Raw genomic sequence first — 20,233 nt, forward strand, 5'->3', positions numbered from 1 at the left:
CAGAGTGTTGGCAAGGATCTGGAGTACAACAACTCCAGCAATTGGGTCCAACAGAAAGAGAGCTCCACTGAGAATCTGAAGGCCTGGATTCTAATCTTGGTTCAGGAGTTTTGGAAAGTTTTTAATCCTTCTATCCCTATTATCAAATACCAGTAACAACTAGTACGTCTATCTCATCAGGCTCTTGTGATGATCAAGTGAGATAATGTGAAACCACTTCATAAACTTGGAGTCTTATTCTGTGAAAAACTACATAAACATGAATATCTTTGGAAAGGCAATTTAGAGAAAGGGGTAGGCAAGATGAAATAATACCATGTTAAGTCTTTTCATGTTTTCTCATTGCCCTTATTTAAACTAGCTTAAACTACTTTTTCACATTTAAATATTTAATTACTTAAAAGTTCTCCAAAGCTTTATAAAAATGTATCTGGAAAATTAACACACAGATGATTGTATAACATTTACCATTAATAAGATTATACTACTCTCTATGGTGCTATTTTAATAACTAATAAATAAGTCAGGAAACTTGATATTTCTTAGTATTTTAATGATCATTTATCAAATTATAACTTGGCAGCAAAAATCGCTTCTCACAAAGACACTGCATGTATATTAACAGATCAATCTTGATTCATTCATTTTGTCTTTCCATTTCTCCTGGCAGTTTTGTAAGAACCCATGATTTCAATTTCTCTAGCTCAGCTTTGCTTAGCTCATGGCAAAGACCGGGGAAGCTGTGAAACTGCGTGCTCACTCCTAGAGATTTTAACATTGTGTTTGTCTCTTCACCCCAACAATGCAGAACTAACTCATCTGCAGTACCATGGCACTGAAATAATTCAGGGAGTACACCATCGCTTTTCTGAAGAGCCTAGGGAAGAGGACATAAAAATGGAAAAGTTTAAGAAACTCACTGAAGAACATCATTCTTGGAAATCAGGGAGGGCGGATAAAATTCCAATTTCACCAAAGCTTCAATATTTACAGGGAAAAAAGAGACAGTGGTAGTGCTGTCTGAGGTACACAGTGGTAGGCAGGCCAGGCCTGGGGCCTTAGCTGGTCGCTGGCACCACTTGAGCTGTGGGTGTACATGACATGCATTTACTCCATAGAGGACAGTCTCAAAAATGGTCAAAGCATTTCCTGAAGAGACTGTGTGACTTGGGACGGCAAACCTCTTCACATAGAGTGGAAAGAGGGATGAACACAGACCTAAGGTTCAATCGAGGGAAAAATTACATTCTAGTTCTCATTTCTGTATCTGCTGTTTCTACCTCTGGTGATAAAGCAGCAACACTATAATGCATCATATTGACAAATTAGGATACTGCTGTGAAGCACGGATCAGCAATGTAATTGACTCTTTCTTTTGATTATGTTCATGATGTAATAAGTAAACCTAGCTAAAATCATCTATATTTTTAATATGGATAAAGGATGCATACATATCATACCCTTATTGTTTTTTATCCTTTTCCCTTTGACACGTTTTTTTAACAATATTCTTTGCACAGGGTATTTCCTGAACATTAATGACCAGCTGGAATTAATCAATGTGACTAATTTGGGCATGAATTTCCAGAATTCTCTGTGCAAGTATTATTGCCTAATTACCAATTTTGGTTTAGTTTTAATGTGCGAATATTTCATTCTTTTTTGTTTTGAAAATCTGGAACTTACCTGGTAAACAGCAGATGTTTTATTCAGAAAACTAGAAAGAGCAAATACTCCTGCCACATCTTGATGATTTCTATATGCTAAATGCATTGCCATGCACCCTCCCATAGAAAATCCTCCTAAAAGAAGCAAAAATTCACTTGTCAGAAAAAGGAGAAAATACACAACAAAAATTTAGAACAAGATATATCTATGCCGGTCTTCCATAAATATTTTAAAAATATTTGGAGACCCTTAAAAAGATATAGCGCTAAAAAGAAATGCAGTCTACTTTAGATCTCATGGATAAAGATCTGCTTTGAGTAGACAACACTGCTCCATCTATGTCATCAGCGATAAAGAGATTGTTATAAACTGAGCTGGAATTGAACAAAGAAGTCATGTTCATTGAGTTAAAATATTTATCATAATCTATAATATGAGTCATAGTACGTGTTATTTATTTAAACTTCTAACATCTACTTATATGTTCTTTATACTTTCAGGAGTCCTCACATAGCAACTAGAATTAATAATATGGATCTGTTTTCTTACTTGCCAAGCTATGAGCTCCATGAGGAGTTATATTCTAGTGTCTGCCATATAATAGATGCTTAGCGATCCCTAAATTAGGAAGGATGATCAAAAATTTGGTGACCTAGTTAAAACAAATTTGGATTACAGTATTATGTTGGAAACTGACTTATGATGATATAATTAAAACAGAAGTACCCATATGAACTTTTTAAAAACAGTTTAAAAAAATAATTTGCTCATTTGAAAAACTTTTATCTTTATGAGTTAAACACTGTGCTAGTCACTGGAGATAAGCACATTAAAATACATGGACCCCGTGCTCCCTTTGACAGCACATATACTAAAATACATGGACCCTTCTGTTCATGGCGGAAACAGATTTCAGAATATGGAGACAGGTACATAATGAGACGTGGTCTGATATTCTCCAGCTTGAGTGAGGAGTAAAAGACTTCTCATTTATATTTCAAAAGAAGTAAATATAGAAAGTAAATCACATACCACACACTTGTAAAAATACAAAAATCTACTTTGCCGTAGAATTCAGATCTCCTAATTTCCAGCCTCCTGCTTTATTACACTTAACAAAGGGTACAGCTGAACCCTTAGAGAACATAAATTTGAATTTATCACAATCTCCTTTCATAGATGAAGGGAACTGAGGCCCAAGGAGATTAGGTGACCTGCTTAAGGCTGCATCCCTAATTTTAGCTATAGAGCTAGGACTTTTGGAACCCAGATTGCTTGCAACGGAGTTTAACGTACATACAAATGTATGAGTCAAGAGGACTAGCCTTGGGAAGTTTTTGAGTTTTACAAAGGGCATAATATGTAAATAATTACAGTGTATGATAAATATTACATCTGTGGTTTTCAACATACCAGAAAGAAATAACAGGGTCTCCTCAGTAGCAGGAGCTCACCATAAATGAGAACCACTCAAAGGGCTGTTTCAAAATAACCTCCACCCCATCCCCAGATGCAGATACATCTAATTAGAGGTTCATGAATGAGCTTGGCGGCAGAGGGAGAGCATAAACATCTTAAAAGTGTATGCAAAATTTGCACACGTGCATCAGATTCCCCAAAACGGTTAAAAGCTACTGGGTTACACGATCTGTGAATTTGTGCATTAATAAATTTTTGACATGCCCCATTTGGATATAAGATCTTCCTATAGAGGAGATTTGTATTTCTGGTAAACATTCATTGTAAGTATGCAGACAGAACTCTAAGCTTATTGGGACTCTAAGTTTGTTGAACTCTAAGCTTTTGCCACAATTCTAATTAGAGACTTGACTTGGCTCCTCAAGTTTCTCTATGTAATACATTATGTGAGTTATGAAGCAAACACATTTTGAAATACAATTCTTATCAAGTTTTAATTTATTGACTATAAATTAGTCCTCTAGATTTTGAAATCCTTAAGGGTAAGGAACAGTTCTTTCTTCAATCATCACATTTTGACTGAGAGCTTATGATGAGCCAAGCAATGGCTCCACCCACTTGGTACACACAGGCTGATGAGCTGGCTTCACCATTTCACATGCCCACGGGTGAGCACAGTCCCTGGCACACAGTGACAACTTGATAGAAGTTTGTTTAATTGAATTTTTAGAAACCATATATTATAGGATGAAAGTAATAAAACATTTACAAACGTCTCTTAGATTTGTCCTATTTAAAGACACACAAAACGTTTTCTAATTTAAAGTCTAGTGGAAAGAGGACCAGGCTGAAAATAAGGGAAACTGAGTTCTAATCCTGCCAGTCACATGCTAGCTGAATATCTTTGGGTAAACTATTTAAAATCCATGATTCCATTTCCAGTAAAACTAGATAGCTGGACCAGATGATCTCTAAGGTTTCCACCAAATTTTTAAGTCTATTATAAAAATGCTTAATAATCACTCGTAAAAGTCAAACCAGGAAGGACGTTCAAAGTTTACAGAGTTATTGTAAATACAGAAGTCTACTTTCAGTTTAGGAGTAAGACTCCATCTCTCTCAGAATACGATCTTAGCTTTCCTTAAAGTTCATAGAGTCCACCTTAGCAAATGCTTACTTCCTTCACCACTTCCTATCTCCCCTCTTTTCCCCACTTACTTACAAAATGAATTCAAGCTTGCTTATAATAAAATACATCGTTAACAATAAAACTACATCTCTAAAATGAGGGGAAAATGCGAGGGAGGGAGAGATGGGGTTGGGAGAAAGAGAAAGAGAGGCACAGTCTATAATATGGGGGCAGCAGTAATTAGGGTGCAACTGGACATTGGATTGCTTCTCCGTAGCAAGGCAGTATCCTTTCACAGAAGGAATCATACCAAATGGGACTAGAAACTTTTCCTAGCATTGAGTTCCTGGGTGGAATTTATCAAGTAGATCCTTATTACACATAAAACTCAAAATCAGACATTTTACATACAGCCACTTCTGCTACTGACTCTTTTCTGGGTCACGGAGGCTTCACATTCACTAGACTATCAGGTTCAAGACAGCAGGGGTTTTTATCTGTTGTATTCATGAGGTACCCTGCCTACGCTCAGAACAGTGCCTGGCACATGGTAGGTGCTTAATAAATATTTATTGAATAAGTGAACGGATGTCAGTTGTAGTTCTATGAGGTTGTTTCTGCAAGGAGACAAATTTATGTCATCATGTAGCTTTTTGGTGATCTGACATGATACAAAAGTTTAGAAAATGTAGGAGGGAATGGTTAGTGTTTCCCAGGTCAAGGATTCCTAACTCTGGCTCCTTAAAAATAAAGATTCCTAGACTCAGCCCCAGAGCCACTAACACAATCTCAGAGCATATGTCGAAATCTTAAAAGCTCCTATACCCATAAATCAAATGTATGAGAATCACATCCTTAGAAAAATATCAGTAGCTGCAAGGCAGACAATTCAAAATTGCGTATAAATGGTAAGAACAGAAAGTGAAAATATGATTTAAAAGAAATCTAGGCTGCAGGAACAAAGTTTTTATTTTATGGAAAAATTGAAGGGCTTAAATTATATTTTTGCCAAATGTACCTATGGGACATATTAAACGTAACTAGTGTGACTGAAAAACCAAATGTTTAATTTTATTTAATTTTAACTAGTTTAAATTTAAATAGTCACATGTAGCTAGGGACTATCATACTGGACAACGAAGTTCTAGATAATCTAAACTGTACCAATGACTGAAAAAAAGCTTCAAAATTCATAAATGGGGCGAAAAGAAAATTAATATTTCAGAAAAAGATAATGTTGAGGCTAAGATCATTAAAAGTGATCTTTTAATGTTATAAAGACTTTTTAAAAATCACATCACAAGATAAAATGTGAACAAAAATAGATTAGTAAGCAAAAACATATTTTAAAAATGATTTTAAAAGCATACTTATTGAGAAAATTTTACACATAAAATTTCCCCCTCCATCACTTCATTTTTATTGGCTAGAGTAGCCAAATCACTTTATATGGTTTCAGAGCCCCCATGATGGGACCAGAACAGAAACAACAACAAAAACCTAAGAAAGAAAATATTTTCCCACATAAAAAATGTCATTATGAACAAACATAGATGCATCCTGTAGACATTTAATTTCATGTTCAATTTTCATAACTGACAAAGAAAAATGTACTCTTTGAAATCTTATTATTTAAAGATTTAATCTCAGTCCCTTACCCATTTATCACCTTGTGAGGAGACCTGCAATTTCTCACCAGCCATCTTTGACAATACAACCACCTTTAGCATCAGACACTACTATGAAAGAGACTTTGTGTATTTTTTTCTAATAGAAGAAAATGTAAAACAAAGGACTAGTTATTTGAATTCAATTTCCATCTAAATGTCTAAAATGCCATATAAAATATACTGCTCAGTAAGTAAATACCAAATAGTAAACTCATTGTAGGTAATGGTTATAATGTATATTTATAGTTGCAGGCAAAGTATTAAAATGTCAAGAGTTAACATTTCAACATACATTTAAGATTAATAAGCTGAATAAAACATGTTAAAAAATAATAAACCCAGCTTTTATGAACTCTTTAAATAAAATAAAACAGAAACAATGTATAAAAACTACACTGGGAAAACTAAGGTAATCTACCCGAAAACAAAATACAGAGGAAAAAACACTTATGATTCAAGTTTACCACCAATGCACTAGAATTTTTAAAATGTAATAAAATGCACCCTCCCGCCAAATTTCAACAATTCTTCCATTTAATTTATATATTAGAATTATTCTTCAGATTGAACTGTGATAAAGTCTCAAAAGATTTGATTATCTATGGTATATTCATTTGCATATTTTCTCTCCTACAAAATTCATAGGATAAACAAAATATTTATCATCTTCTGTGAAAAGCTGCTAGAATAGCAGTCCCAGGCCTGTTAAATTTTAGTAATTTTTGTTGAAGAAACATAACGTTTAATTAAGACATATATACGTTAAAACAAAGTAGCAGAATGCTATCATTCTCAAGTTTTAGCTCCATGAAAGAGCTTCAAAAGACACTTGAATAAGGTCAGGAAAAGGGAGCCTGGAAATTTTGGTGCTGGGCTTCACCTGGTAATTCCAACTATCCTTTTATTTTTATTTTAAATCTTATTATAAAATTAATGTATTGATATATACTCACTGTGCAAAGTGTTTCCACCAGACAGAAATAAAGAAAATGAGTCATCCAAAATCTCACTACTCACGTACAATTTTGACGGTTTTTAAAATTCATTTTAACAGTTAAATACTCTATACGTACAATTTATACCTTACTTTCTCTTTCATGTAAAACTGATTTGAAATTCTTTCTACAGAATTACGAAACTCCATAATTATTTTTTTATTCATTCAACACATACTTACTAAGTACCTTCCATATGTATACAAAGTATTTAGTGGTTACATAATATTCAATTGCATTAATAGACCATAATTCCCTAAATCCTTTCCCACATCATGGGTATTTAGAGCATCCACATAAATTACTCAGGTACAATTCCAGAAGCACTTGTTTCTCCTTGCTTAAAAACTCTGATAGTATGCTCTTATCATCAAAATTCTTACAATCTGGTCATATCATTTGTCAGGTTCTATACATCCTAAATCAAAGTTAAACCTAAAATATACCAATTTTCTCTTAACAACAAATTATCACCACCTAGTGGCCAAAAAAGGAATCTCGCCCTGGTACAAAGTTCTTGACCAACTCAATGGATCTGGGTTCTAGTCTCAACTCTATTTTACATTAGCCAGTAATCTCCTTGAATTTTAGTTTCTCCATATCTGAAATGTAAAAATATCCTATTTTACCTATTACAAGTCTCAAGAGAGATACTGTATATGAAAACAACCTGTATAATTTAAACACCAGCTAAACATAAAACATTATGATGTATAATGGCATTTTAAAAACTGTCGAGAGTAATGTAAATACCAACTATTTTAGTAGTATTACTACCATATATACTTTTTAAGCACAACAGTGCACACAGGAAAAATGATACACCTTTCTCCATTTTGATTTCTCACATTATACAGAAACACACTAGAAGGAAATGAAGACTTTCAAGATAGACATTAACAGAGAGGCAGAATGTACTATGAAATATGCTTATGTTCTGCACACTGGACATTCTCTACATGTCAATAAAACCAGAAGAAGACAGAATAATCTGATATTATTAATTTTATCAGAACACAGGGTTTGAACCCAGGTTATATTAATAACTATACTGCCAACATTCAGAATTAATTTAAAAGTCACAATTATTGACTGTGTTTCCCCTAACTTTTATCATACTCTCTGTAGAGTTACATGTGGTAAAATATATAAAATTAAATAAGTAAACTTTCTTATGTCTGATTTTCTTAATACAGAGTGAGGATTCACAAATGTCTCCAAGAACACACTTTCGCTGAACACCTACCTCCTAGATATCTAACACTGAGACACGTAGTGAATCTTTTGCCCAGTTCTTCCTATCTACTCAAAGTTTATTTATTTGTTCCAATAAGAAAGCAATGTATTTCCAGTGATGAAAACTAGAAAACAATTTGTTTTCATAGCTGACGCATCTGCAGTCAACCACAATCTTACTCATCCTTGCGTTCCCCAGATCTTGAAACAGTGTGTCAGTCCTCGGTCGTCCTCCTGGATCTACTGCCTTTGTCATCTTGCCCTTCTCCTGGCCTTCAGACTGGCCAGCCCTCCATGGAATAGTCAGCATCATCCTTCCAAAAGGCACATTTGCTCGCGTCATTCTGAACATGGTTCAATAATCCTAGGGGTTGGAGTGCGTACTAAACCAGGGTATCCTGACAGATTCTCATCTGCCTCTTGCTTTCTTTCACGAATGTATTTCCCTACTTGTTCACCAGTCATATTCTCACTTGTTCTGCAAAACCCAGTTGGAGTCCTCTCTTCCAAGAAGCAGTTCCTAATTCCCCAAAAGGTTGACTTCTTTCTTCACTGCATGTACTGTGCCTTGTGCATACTTTTACAATAATAGCTGCATTGTACTAGAACACTTTCTGTCTGTAGCTCCCTCATTAGGCTGCAAAATTTTTGACAGTTTTGTAGGGCGCTCCAGGAGTTAAAATTTTTATTAACAATTTTGAGGTTGAATTTAGCATGAGAAGTCCCATTTTTGAGCTGACGAGGCTAAGCAGACTAGCCAGAAAAGGCTGGATATCATACATTATAAAAAGAATAGTTTTTAAAACTAAGTTTAATATAATAAAATATCACAAATCAAAATAAAACCACAGAAAACCTACTACCTACTCAAATATAGAGCACAGTCAAACATAGAGAAAGCTACACTGGTGCTAATTATAATCTCAGAGACAAGGGTTCCATGAGCACATACTGTGTGATATTAAATCAGAAATGTTATCACGTATTAAAATCAATAAGGATAACAATTTTTATACCTACTGTCTCCATTTTTCCTTTTTCAATCTTGCAATTTTCTAGTTTTTCCTCTTACAATTTTTTTAAAATAACCTAACTTCACTATGGTGTGTGTTTAATAAAAATTTTTCTGAATCTCAAATGCCTTTTTCTTTGAGTTCCCACTGAATCTCTTCTTTATTAAAACATTATGAATAGCACTTACATTTTCCTTAACTTAAATGGACTATCACAGACACTGTACAACAGCATAAAAACCAGTAGAAAAGTACTAAGCAGTAGCTTCTGTTTAATAATCTATGAAGAATGACAAAGAAAGAGGGAAACAAAGTATGTGCACCACTAACAAAAACAAAAACAGCTGGCAGGGAAGAAACACTGAGCTACCTACGGGTCCCCGAGGGGCGGCATTGGTCCGGTATGGCCTTTCTGCTCTCTGGAATGATGGCGGGGTGGGTGGTATAAAGAGTATTTAACAACAGTAAGACGGCTTTTTCAACAGTGCATGCCAGACGCATTTCTAAGTATTTCACATGACTTGACTAATTCGATATCACAACTCTGTAAGACAGGCACTGTGATCATCCGAGCACAGAGGTTAAGGAGACTCCATGCCTACAAAGTGGTGAATCTAGGATTGGAAACCTGCAGCGCGAGTCCAGAGCCCAAGCTCTCAACTACGCGATAACACTGCCAGCTGCATCAGCGCATCTGTAATTATGATCCTCATAACTCAGAGGATGCACGTACAAATACTCTAACACAGCGATGATACTGCTTTTCATGCCACATTTTCACATAAATGACAGGTTCAGGTAGATCAATAAGACAAAAAAATAACAACAAAAAAATCCCTGTAGGACTAGAATGCTATTTCCTCTATGCATCAAGAGCTAACCTATGTAAAGAACCCAGTATACAAAAAAGGAGGTAATACAACTAACCTTTTGTCATAGTATAAGAGGTCAAGAATCATGTGTATTTTGGGGCACACGTTTAACTTTACAGAACTATTATTGAAGATTTATGTTCACTTGACTACTTAAATAACTAACAATACATATAATAAGGACCTTGGATCTGTACTTTTGTGGTCTCTTTCCTTTCTTAAGATTTATACAAGTTAATTAGCTTTACAGAAGTTAATTTACAGAAATCTACATTTATAGAAGTTAATTAGCTCATCTCACAAATTCTAAAAAAATAATTTTTTTCTTTCTCAATTTTTATTTTCCTATATGTAAATATTATATACAATATTTTAATATGACTTTAATAAATTTCAAGAATTTTATAATATAATAGTCTATAAACCTTCTCAAAAGAAATTCTGTTGTTATAAATTCAATGGAGCTTTGATAAAATATTGACCATATTACTGATTGCATTATAAATAAGACTATCCTTTAACAAGGTTCTCTTGGCACTTTAGAAAATAATTAAAGCCTTCCATGATATGGTATAAAGAAACCAAAATAAATTCCAGATGAATCAAAGAATTAAATATAAAAAAAAAAATCAAATTATAGAAAAATCAGTAGAAAATCTATTTGAAAATTTATCCAAGTTCTAGAGAAAGACTCAAACTAGGACATTATTTGAAGAAAAACCATAAAAGAAAAGATAACAGACAACTAAAAAACGTTTTTTGTGTCAAGATATAACAAACAGAATTAAAAGGAAAATAAATTAAGTGCAAATTAATTACCACTTTTTGTTTACTCATTTTTAGCAAAGATTTTTCAAGACAATATTATTCAGTGAGAGCGTAAAAGATGGACATTCTAATATAGGTGGTAGAGGTATCAACTGGTACAATTTTTTCATGAAAGGAATTTGACAATATGCATTAAGAGTCTTAAAAATGTTCAGTTAAATAGAAGAATTATGGGCTTTGAAAGGAAGTAAACCTGGATTCAAAATTTGTATTAGCTGTCTGACCTCACACCAATCTCGTTTCTTTTCAAAGATGAATAAGAGGAAGTAACGGTGGATCTGGAGAAGGGCAAGAAGTAGGGATGGAGGGGGAGGAGCAGATGGCAGTTACAATTCAATGTGATAAACTCTCTAACACCTGTACATAAAGAGTCTCATTAGAACAGTTTCTACTTTTTTTATGTATGAAGATTTTGTAATTCTATTGTAAAGCAATTTCTCATCCTAATCTTTTTTTTATCCACCGTCATCACATTTCTTCAGGATCTCACTACCTTATAACGATAAATTCAGTAACTGGTTTTCCCACACCCAACTGCATCTCTTCACTCACCCCTTCTGCCAGATTAATTTTCCTAAAGCACAGTTTTATTAACTATATGACTCAAAGACCTTCTTTTGTCATCCCTCACCAATTATCTATAGAATAAAGGATTAAAGAGGAACCAGAATTTGTTGAGAGCCTAGAATGAGCCAAGGATTTTACAAACATCGTCTCCTAGGAAAATAGGTCCTGTCTTATCAGTACAACTCTACAGATGAAGTAGCAGAAATTCAGCACAGGTAATTCAGTGGTGAACCCGCTAGGTAGGCAGTGGTTAGACTTTAGATTTGAGCTCATTTTCGTCACTCTGTCATTATGCTCTTCAGTCTCTTAGCCCAGCTATCAGCCAACAAGACACTTTCCATTCAGACAACAAACTTTCTGCTACAGCCATCTCATGTCCACAAAGAAACAGCAAGCGTTACTTTTTCTACTTCTATATACTGTTCATATCATTCTCTATGCCTTGACCTTCAAACTACACTAATTAAAATTTTATTTGTACATCTCAAAATCTCAAATGCCACTGCTACCTTCCTATTAAACTCTTCTCTAATAGCCTCAAATATATACCATCTCTTCTTTGTCTCAATTCCTGTGGTACTAATAACTTAAATCATCAATCCGCTGATCAGGTCATGCTATTCATTATAAATTTCCTAAGCATCTGCTCTGTGCCAGAAACTGTGATGGGTCCCGGAAAATCATAATAAATATACATGATCATTCTCTTTGAAGAGCTATCAGTTACATCGCTTTAGGGCACTCTTCACAGGCTTGTTGGCACTACAGTTCTCATCATACGTACCTCACGGGCTCTTCCAGGTTGTCAGCAATTGTGAGACAGATCCTGTTTTATTTATCCGTGTGTCTCTTTGAGCAGCTAACATATTTCCTGGCACACAGTAGGAACTTAGAAAATATTTTCAAAATGACAATGACGGACTCTGTAGTACATTCGCACCTTTTGAACTCTATCTTGTACCTGTTTTCTAATTCCCTAGACTGAGTTGGGCGCCCTTCCCCGTGCTCTCCCAAGTACTCCTGTGATGTTTCACATTTACCTCTGTTAGAGTTAAACTCGATGTTAAACACAGACTCATAGAAATGTAGAAATACAGAGTTAAACGTAGATGAGGAATCAGAGGCCCAGAAAGGTGCCATGACTGGGCTGGAGAGCACACCGCTTTTAACTAACAAAAATGGAAGTTGAAGGCAGGTGGAAAAGAGTGGATTCTATTCATTATACCATGTTGCCTCTGAATTCAATGAATAGTCCAGTGCTTCAACAGACACAAAGGAAGTTTATTAATTTACCCAAATCCTGTATATACAGGACTTCAATGTGCATTTTAATGTTATTTAGAACATGACAGAGATATTTAATTTGCTTTATGATTTCATCATTAACTGCAACTCATCATAAATTAGTTATATTTGAAAATAAAACTCCTTCACTAAAATATGTCTTGCACCATCCACATTCTACACAGCCAATCTAATTTTTGTATGCATTATAGAAACGGAGATTTTAATAGTTTATGTATTTGATGATTACAGAAAAAGCAAAGGGTACTATGGAGAATAAAGAGCTTCTATGAAGGCACATCATATTCCTTGGGTCACAGAGAATGCTAAAGACACGTTTAACAAAAGTTTGTAAAGACCCTATTCCTGTGATATTAACTCTGACGAGTTTACTCTTCATGAATTTGATGTTATATTTTAACTGTGCACTCTATCTTACTCACGGCAATAGTAGTTTAAACATATCTATAAAACTTAAGCTACTTAAAATAAAATGTCTTAAAAACTGAAATGAATAATCTCTTAACTGAACATTAAACGTGGCATTCTCAAACCATGTTATTATTAAAAAGAAAATGAAGTTTCATGAGCTGTTGTTTATAATTCTAATATCTTTGAAACCTTTAATATGTAAGTTTATTTGAAACTAGGAACACGTCGAATGATATACAAGTATTTCTAAGTAGTACTCCAAGTAAAGTTCAATGTATGGAATTAGACAAAAGTGAACAAAATTGAAATCAAATTTTACTTACCTACTAATATCCTGTTCTTCTTGATGCCACTTTTTACTTCATCATCAATCAAATCTGTAAGCACCTGACACATCCCATTGATCGACTCAAGGTGTTCTGGGCAGTCATTAGATATTTTATATCTGTCAAACCACACGTTGGAGATGCTTCCTTCTAAAGGAGTATACGGCCTGTTTGAAACCAAATAAAGAAGAAAAAGAGACAACAAAGAAAGGAAAGGGGGATGATATTAAAATGGGTGTTTTAATTTCTAAAACATTAGTCTTTTGAATAATTTCAATTTCTTCCCCATACATATTGCATTAACTTGACTATACTTATACTGATTCCATTAATATTACTAATGCCAGCTGATCACCTTTACTTATCCTATCTATCTTTTAGGATTCACAGATTCTCTAGAAAATCTCCAAAAAAATGTGGAAATTTTTTTGTATATATATATATATAGATAGATAGATAGATAGATAGATAGATATCTATATCTATAAATAAAATTATGTGTGTATATATTTTTTCTTCTCAATGTAAATGACATTAATCAGGTCTACTATTTTTTTATTTCTGTTTTGATTTACTTTAATCTTTTTTTTCCTCTTACGTAAGAATCAATATTTTAGTATTCACAGCTAACTGAACAATGTTTGTTCATTTAAGCTCAAGAGTGGAAAAAGTGATTCATCAAAAGGCCTTGAAAATTGGCAGCACTTAAGTATGAAAGGTGAGTTAATAATCTAACAGCTTTCTTGATCACATCCAGATAGATCATCCTTAGAATGGGAGTGTTCGGTTTTGCTTTTTTTTCTTTTTGAGGAAGATTAGCGCTCAGTCAACATCCGCTGCCAATCCTCCTCTTTTCACTGAGGAAGACTGGCCCTGAGCTAACATCTGTGCCCATCTTCCACTACTTTATATGTGAGATGCCTGCCACAGCATGGCTTGATAAGTGGTGTGTAGGTCCTTGCCTCGGATCTGAACCAGTGGACCCTGGGCCACCAAAGGGAGCACGTGAGCCCAACCGCTAAGCTACTAGGCCGGCCCCAGTTTTGCTTTGTTTTTTAAATCAACAGTTGGAACCAGTTTTTAAAAAATCTTAGAAAGCTTGAAAAGAGAGAATTTAATGGGATACAAATAACCTTGGAAGCACTTATCATACATATATTCCACGCTGTTTGCTTCATTTGGGTCTCAAATTGGGTGCTTTGTTGGATTTATGTTTTATGTGATAAGATGCTCTAAACCAGATGTCTTGTTGAACAAGACTGATCTTAGAAGATGCTTTACATTTACGTATGAGGTGGGATGCTTACAGTATGAGTGAATCTTAACCTATTCATTGTATATTTGTACTCTGGAATACTCTGTTAAAGACTGTGTGTGTGTGTCTCAAAGTATTCCAAATATTCTATTTTAACGGACTACAGTGGGGTTAAGGGGTCCCGTGTTCCAGTCCGATGTTAGTAAAGGTAAATTTAGGGGACAAAAACCAATCTTAGATATTCCTGTAAGCAAACACAAAGAGGTACATGGGGATATATAAGATAAACCTGGAAAACAAACGTTCCCCAAAGATGAGGGATACAAGAGTTCCATAAAAGAAACTTTTCACTTGGCAAGCCTTACCTTCTCCTTAACTGCTGGTGAAAACAGGATTTATGTTATATCCAAGAATGCCATAGAAAATACCAGTGCCAAAAGTACCTATCATAACTTGAAAGAAATCTAAACCAATGATGACCACAGATGCAGAAGTCCTCCTACAGTCACTACGCTGCCCCATCTCAGAGTACACTCTCACCCTCCAAAGTCAGTGAAATAAAAGCATGTATGGTACAGCTAGAACAAAAACATGGAGGGCAGAAAGACACCAGCTGAGACCTGACACTGCTTCCTGTATCTTCCCCAGTGAAGAACCAAGTGGAGCCTCAGCAAACTCAAAGAGCAAGAAATAATCAATTCTCATTCTCTCATCCACTGTATGGAAAGGACCCCACAGTCTGCGCGGATCTGCCCTCAGGAAGCATCCAATCTTTGGGACCACTGGCTGGTACTGAAGGGAACAGGGAACTACACTATAATTTTTCTATATTGATCATACCACTCTAAAATAAATGGACATCCACTTTAGGAGCCTGGAAGTCCAGAGGATTATATTCGAACAGTTTCTCAGAGAAAATGAAAGAAATCTGGAACCAAGAACTCATCTACAGAGGTTCTTTTCTTTCTTTTTTTTTTTTGTTGAGGAAGATTAGCCCTGAGCTAACATCTGCTCCCAATCTTCCTCTTTTTGCTGAAGAAGACTGGCCCTGAGCTAACATCTGTGCCCATCTTCCTCTACTTTATATGTGGGATGCCTGTCACAGCATGGTTTGACAAGCGGTGCGTAGGTCCCCAACCCAGGATCCGAACTGACAAACCCCAGGCCACTGAAGCAGAATGTGGCACTGTGCCACCAGGCGGGCCCCTACAGAGGTTCTTTTATTTACTAAAATAGAACCGTGTCATAAACATTACTTTGCAACACATTTCTAAAATTTGAATGTGTATGTTGAATATCCCTATAATACAGTACACAAAAAGCTAACATTTTCTCCAAGTTTATGAAGATACATGATATTTTGAAAATATGGGAAATTATATACATATGTGTGTGGTTTTGATTTTTTCATAAAAATCTTATTTATTTTTTTGCACCACTGCGCCTCTCCTCTCCCACTGGCCCCCACATCTTGCCCTTCACACTAGGTAAATCACGTTTATGATCTGTAATACATCCTTGAACGTTTTTCTTGCACTTACATCGAAACATGCATCTTTACAGGAGAATTTTTAAAGCACTATTTGCTTTTACTACATGCATCATGCTCTTTTCCTCTGACAATACCTCATGGAAATCCTTCCACCTGATATAGTTCTAACTCATCCTTTTAAACAGCTATATAGTATCTTACAACAAGGACATTCCACAGTTTAATCAGCCATTCCCCTACTGATGGGCATTTGTTTGGTACCCAGGTTTTAACCACTAAGAACAATGCTGCATTTAAACATATTTGCATACAGGTTTTTACATAGTGGGCCTTTTATTCCCATGGAATAGAGTCCAAGAAACAGAACTGAAAGGTATAATTTTTATCTTAATAGATGTTTCAAAGTTGCTTCCAGAAAGGCTATAAAATTCACCTTTCTACAAGTAAGAGAATACCCTTTTGCCCACAGCCCTAATAGCAATAGATGTAGCATTCTTTAAAATATTACCACTTAAGGGTATCAACTATAGTTTTAAAATCAACTTTATTGAGGTATCATTTATATATAAAAGTCTACATTTTAGTATATAGTTCAAAGATTTTTGACAATGTAACCACCATCTCTACAATGGCATAAAATGTTCCCTTTACCTTGGAAAATTCCATCACCCGCCTCTGCAAGCAATTCCTATTCACTCCCAGGCAACCACTGAGTGATTTTATCACTATAGCCTAGTGTTGTCTATTCTAGAACTCCACAGAAATGGAATTACCTATTCATATCATTTGCTATTGTTTTTAATTGTGGTTTTGATTTTTTCTATTAGTTTTAGAATAGAACTTTGTCTATTATTGACACAAATATCTATCATTTGTACTTTATTTTTTAAACCTGTTTTTATATATTGGCATTGTGTACCTAAGGTATCTTTTTTTAAAGTCAGATAAAAGATTTTACATTTGATATAATCTTTTTCTTTAAAAAAAAAAAAACAATTTCTGGGTCTCCTGATTTAAGAAGCTCTTCCCAATTCATACATTCTTACCTATGGAATCCAAGATTTCTTAAAGATTTTTTATTTCATTTCTACATTTAAATCTTGAAAATTTCTGGAATTTATTTCACATATGAAGTGAACTAAGTGTTCAAAGTCATTTTCTCCCATACGGATAGTCAATTGTATCTGTACTACTACCAAAAGAAAAAAACCTTCTCTCACGAAGGTGAAATTCCATCTTTGCCATAAACTTAACTTTATAGTTCGGAATTATCTAGTCTCTCAGCCTAGGTTGTGTAAGAGAGACAGCCCTAACCCTAACATACACTACATATGATGAATGGACTTCTCTCGAATGCATTTAGAATGCTATCAGTTCTACACCATCCTTGGGAAAATAAAAAAACACTCACTCAAATCATTTCTGTGTTCTGTGATTTAGGTGAAGAACTCTGAGAAAGGTTCTATTTTGTTCTACTGATCTATTTCTCTGTCCCGTGTTAGGATCGTATTGATTGTATTACAGGAGTGTTAGAGCATGTCCTGCACTTGAGCAATGTATTCCCCTCTCCTCACCATCATCACCACCAGTCTCTTTTTCAGACTTGTCCTGCCTATTCTCAGGCATCCATTCATCTTTATTTATCTAAGAAATTAACCAAATAATAAAATAACTTCAAATAATTCTCCTTAAAAATCCTTGTAGAATTTTAACTAATATTGCATTATTGTCTGGGAATTAACATTTTATGACATAAACCTGAGAGGAGGGAAGATTTTTGCAGACAGAGCTCTTCCTAGGATCTGCCTCATTCTGATTCTCATCTAGGGCTTCTGCTGCATCGTTCTCCAGGTTCTCAAAGGGTATCAAGAGGATAAAATCCTGCACCAGCTCTCCCGCATTCCTGTAGGCCTTCTGACTTCAGAAGCTGCTTGGCTCAGGAGAGGCAGATAAATTGGAAGCAGAAGAGGAGAGAAGACAGAAGGCATTCAAGCCTTCCACCTCCCAGAATTCCTTTCTCAAGATTAATATTCTCAAAGTACTCTAAAAATGACAGCAGGTGCTTTCCACCTAGTATTACCGTCACTGTTGAACAAAATGAAATCCCAAACTGTATTCAATTTGTCACTAAAAAGTCACAGTGATCTTCTGAATGAAAAGTGAATATACAGCCTTCACTTTAAAGCTTGAATTAGACTCTAACTCTTCTGAATTATTTCTACTTCCCTTTTCATTTTATTCTGCTATTTCTCTAAGTGTTTGTTTGTCTGTCTAAACACTTAAATAAAGATGATATCATAGGCTAAAATATGAATCATTCTGGGAATTCAGCCATTAATAGAAAAAAATGACTTTTTGCCTTTGACAGTGCCTTATTTAATCGGAGATAGATGCCCCATGGAGGTGGAACCCAATGTAAGTTTTACTAATATAATAGCTCTTTGTTCTCTCAATTCTCTGAGAAAACTAAGATTCTGTTCAAAGGAGATAACTGGGAAAATTTAATGAGACAAAGAATGACTTACTTTTTTGTTAAGAAAACATAAGAAGGCATAACTCTCTTAAGACGTTAAAGTAACCTTTAAATAAAGCATAAAAGTAAGACTGTTTTACAAAACGGCTAAACAAACTGGCACATGTGTTATACTCATTCACCTTCTTCCTCAAATAATCACTTTATTAGCTGGTATAAAACAGCTCAGGCATTACCACAATAAATAAATATGCTTGGCAAAGATTATCTGTGTGGCTCCTCAATCAATCAATCAAACCATTACACACTGGCAAAATATTAAGAAGGAATAAAATGTCCAAGATTAAAAAAGAAAAAAAAAAGAGTTGACATTCAGCTTGATACCAAGTTCTGTTTTGATCTGTGTTCTCTAGATGTCATAAAACCCAAAGGTCACTCATAACCTTGAAGATAACATCATCTGGCTCCAGTCTTCCTCTTCGTTCTCATTTCATAGCACTTTCCCCAGCATTCACTAGCTCCAGCCTCATTTCCCTCTTGTTTTTCTTCAACCAAGAGAACATTATTGGACGGAGTGCTTTGCATTTGATATTACCTCCACCTGGAACGCTCTTTGCCATATTTCCACATGGTGGGCTCCCCCTTGATCATTTGGGTCTTAGCTCAAACGTCACTTCCTCAGGGGAGCCTTCTTTGACCCTACAATTTAAAGTATACCTCCACTCCACCCTACAATGCGCACACATAGTCTCTCTATTCCACAATCCTATTTAACTGTCTGAACAGAATTTATCACTGCTTGAAATGAATATATTTAATTTTTCTTTTATTTTCCACTTCTATGTGAGCTCCTGGAGAGAAGGGACTTTATCTCTTGCACAATAATACCCCCAGTGCCAAGAACAAGTATTATTGAATGATGAATGTCAATAATCATTTGTGTCACTTGGAAATAATTTGCGTCAGCTAGAAATATGAGAATATCTAAAATTGTTTTATTTTGCTCTGAATATCTTTTGACTTTAATTCTTACAAAATCCATATTGTGATTCTTATGGTCAAATTTTTCTTTTGTTGCTTTTTAAAAAAAAGAACATGTTTCTAAGAAAACAAGTTTTGACATACTTATAGGTATTTACATGTGCTATTTAAAATATTTACCAAAGGAGTAAAACTTTAAACCTATTTCTCCAAAATAGCTGATTTTAGTAGGGTTCCCTATCAGTGAAGTATATGTATGGTACAGACCTACTGGTATGAGGAGAGAGATCTCTTAATATTGTTCTTCAGATAGGAATCCTAAGTGATAGAGTAAACTGAATCCGTTGTTTACCTCACCTAAATTAAAAGTGCCTACCACTGCTTTGGAATACGTGTTTAATGAAAAATATAAACATGCACTTCAAGTAGAAAAATAATGAATCAAAAAGTAGAAGCACTATGCAAATCTTATTAAATTTAGAATTTTGAAAACACCAAGAGAAACTATATCAACATATAAATTATTAATAGCTTGTTAAAAATTATTATTTTTAAAGTGGAAATTCTAATAGTAAACCCAAACCAAGAAAACC

The 20,233-nt window shown here is 34.7% G+C and overlaps 1 protein-coding gene across 2 annotated transcripts in view; it reads right to left on the reverse strand.

Annotated features, from left to right (window-relative positions):
• Positions 1 to 532: 532 nt before the first annotated feature.
• Positions 533 to 20,233, reverse strand: part of LYPLAL1 (lysophospholipase like 1) — a 43,452-nt gene continuing 23,751 nt past the window's right edge. For both annotated transcript variants that reach the window (XM_008509991.2, XM_070602537.1), the window contains exons 3-5: positions 13,437 to 13,606; positions 1,687 to 1,802; positions 533 to 877 (exon numbers count right to left, since the gene is read on the reverse strand). In XM_008509991.2, the coding sequence (XP_008508213.1) occupies positions 638 to 877; positions 1,687 to 1,802; positions 13,437 to 13,606 (526 nt within the window). In that variant the 3' untranslated portion in view covers positions 533 to 637. The remainder of the gene's footprint in view (positions 878 to 1,686; positions 1,803 to 13,436; positions 13,607 to 20,233) is intronic.

Source organism: Equus przewalskii, chromosome 31, assembly GCF_037783145.1.
Source record: "Equus przewalskii isolate Varuska chromosome 31, EquPr2, whole genome shotgun sequence".
Classification (NCBI taxonomy): Eukaryota; Metazoa; Chordata; class Mammalia; order Perissodactyla; family Equidae; genus Equus; species Equus przewalskii.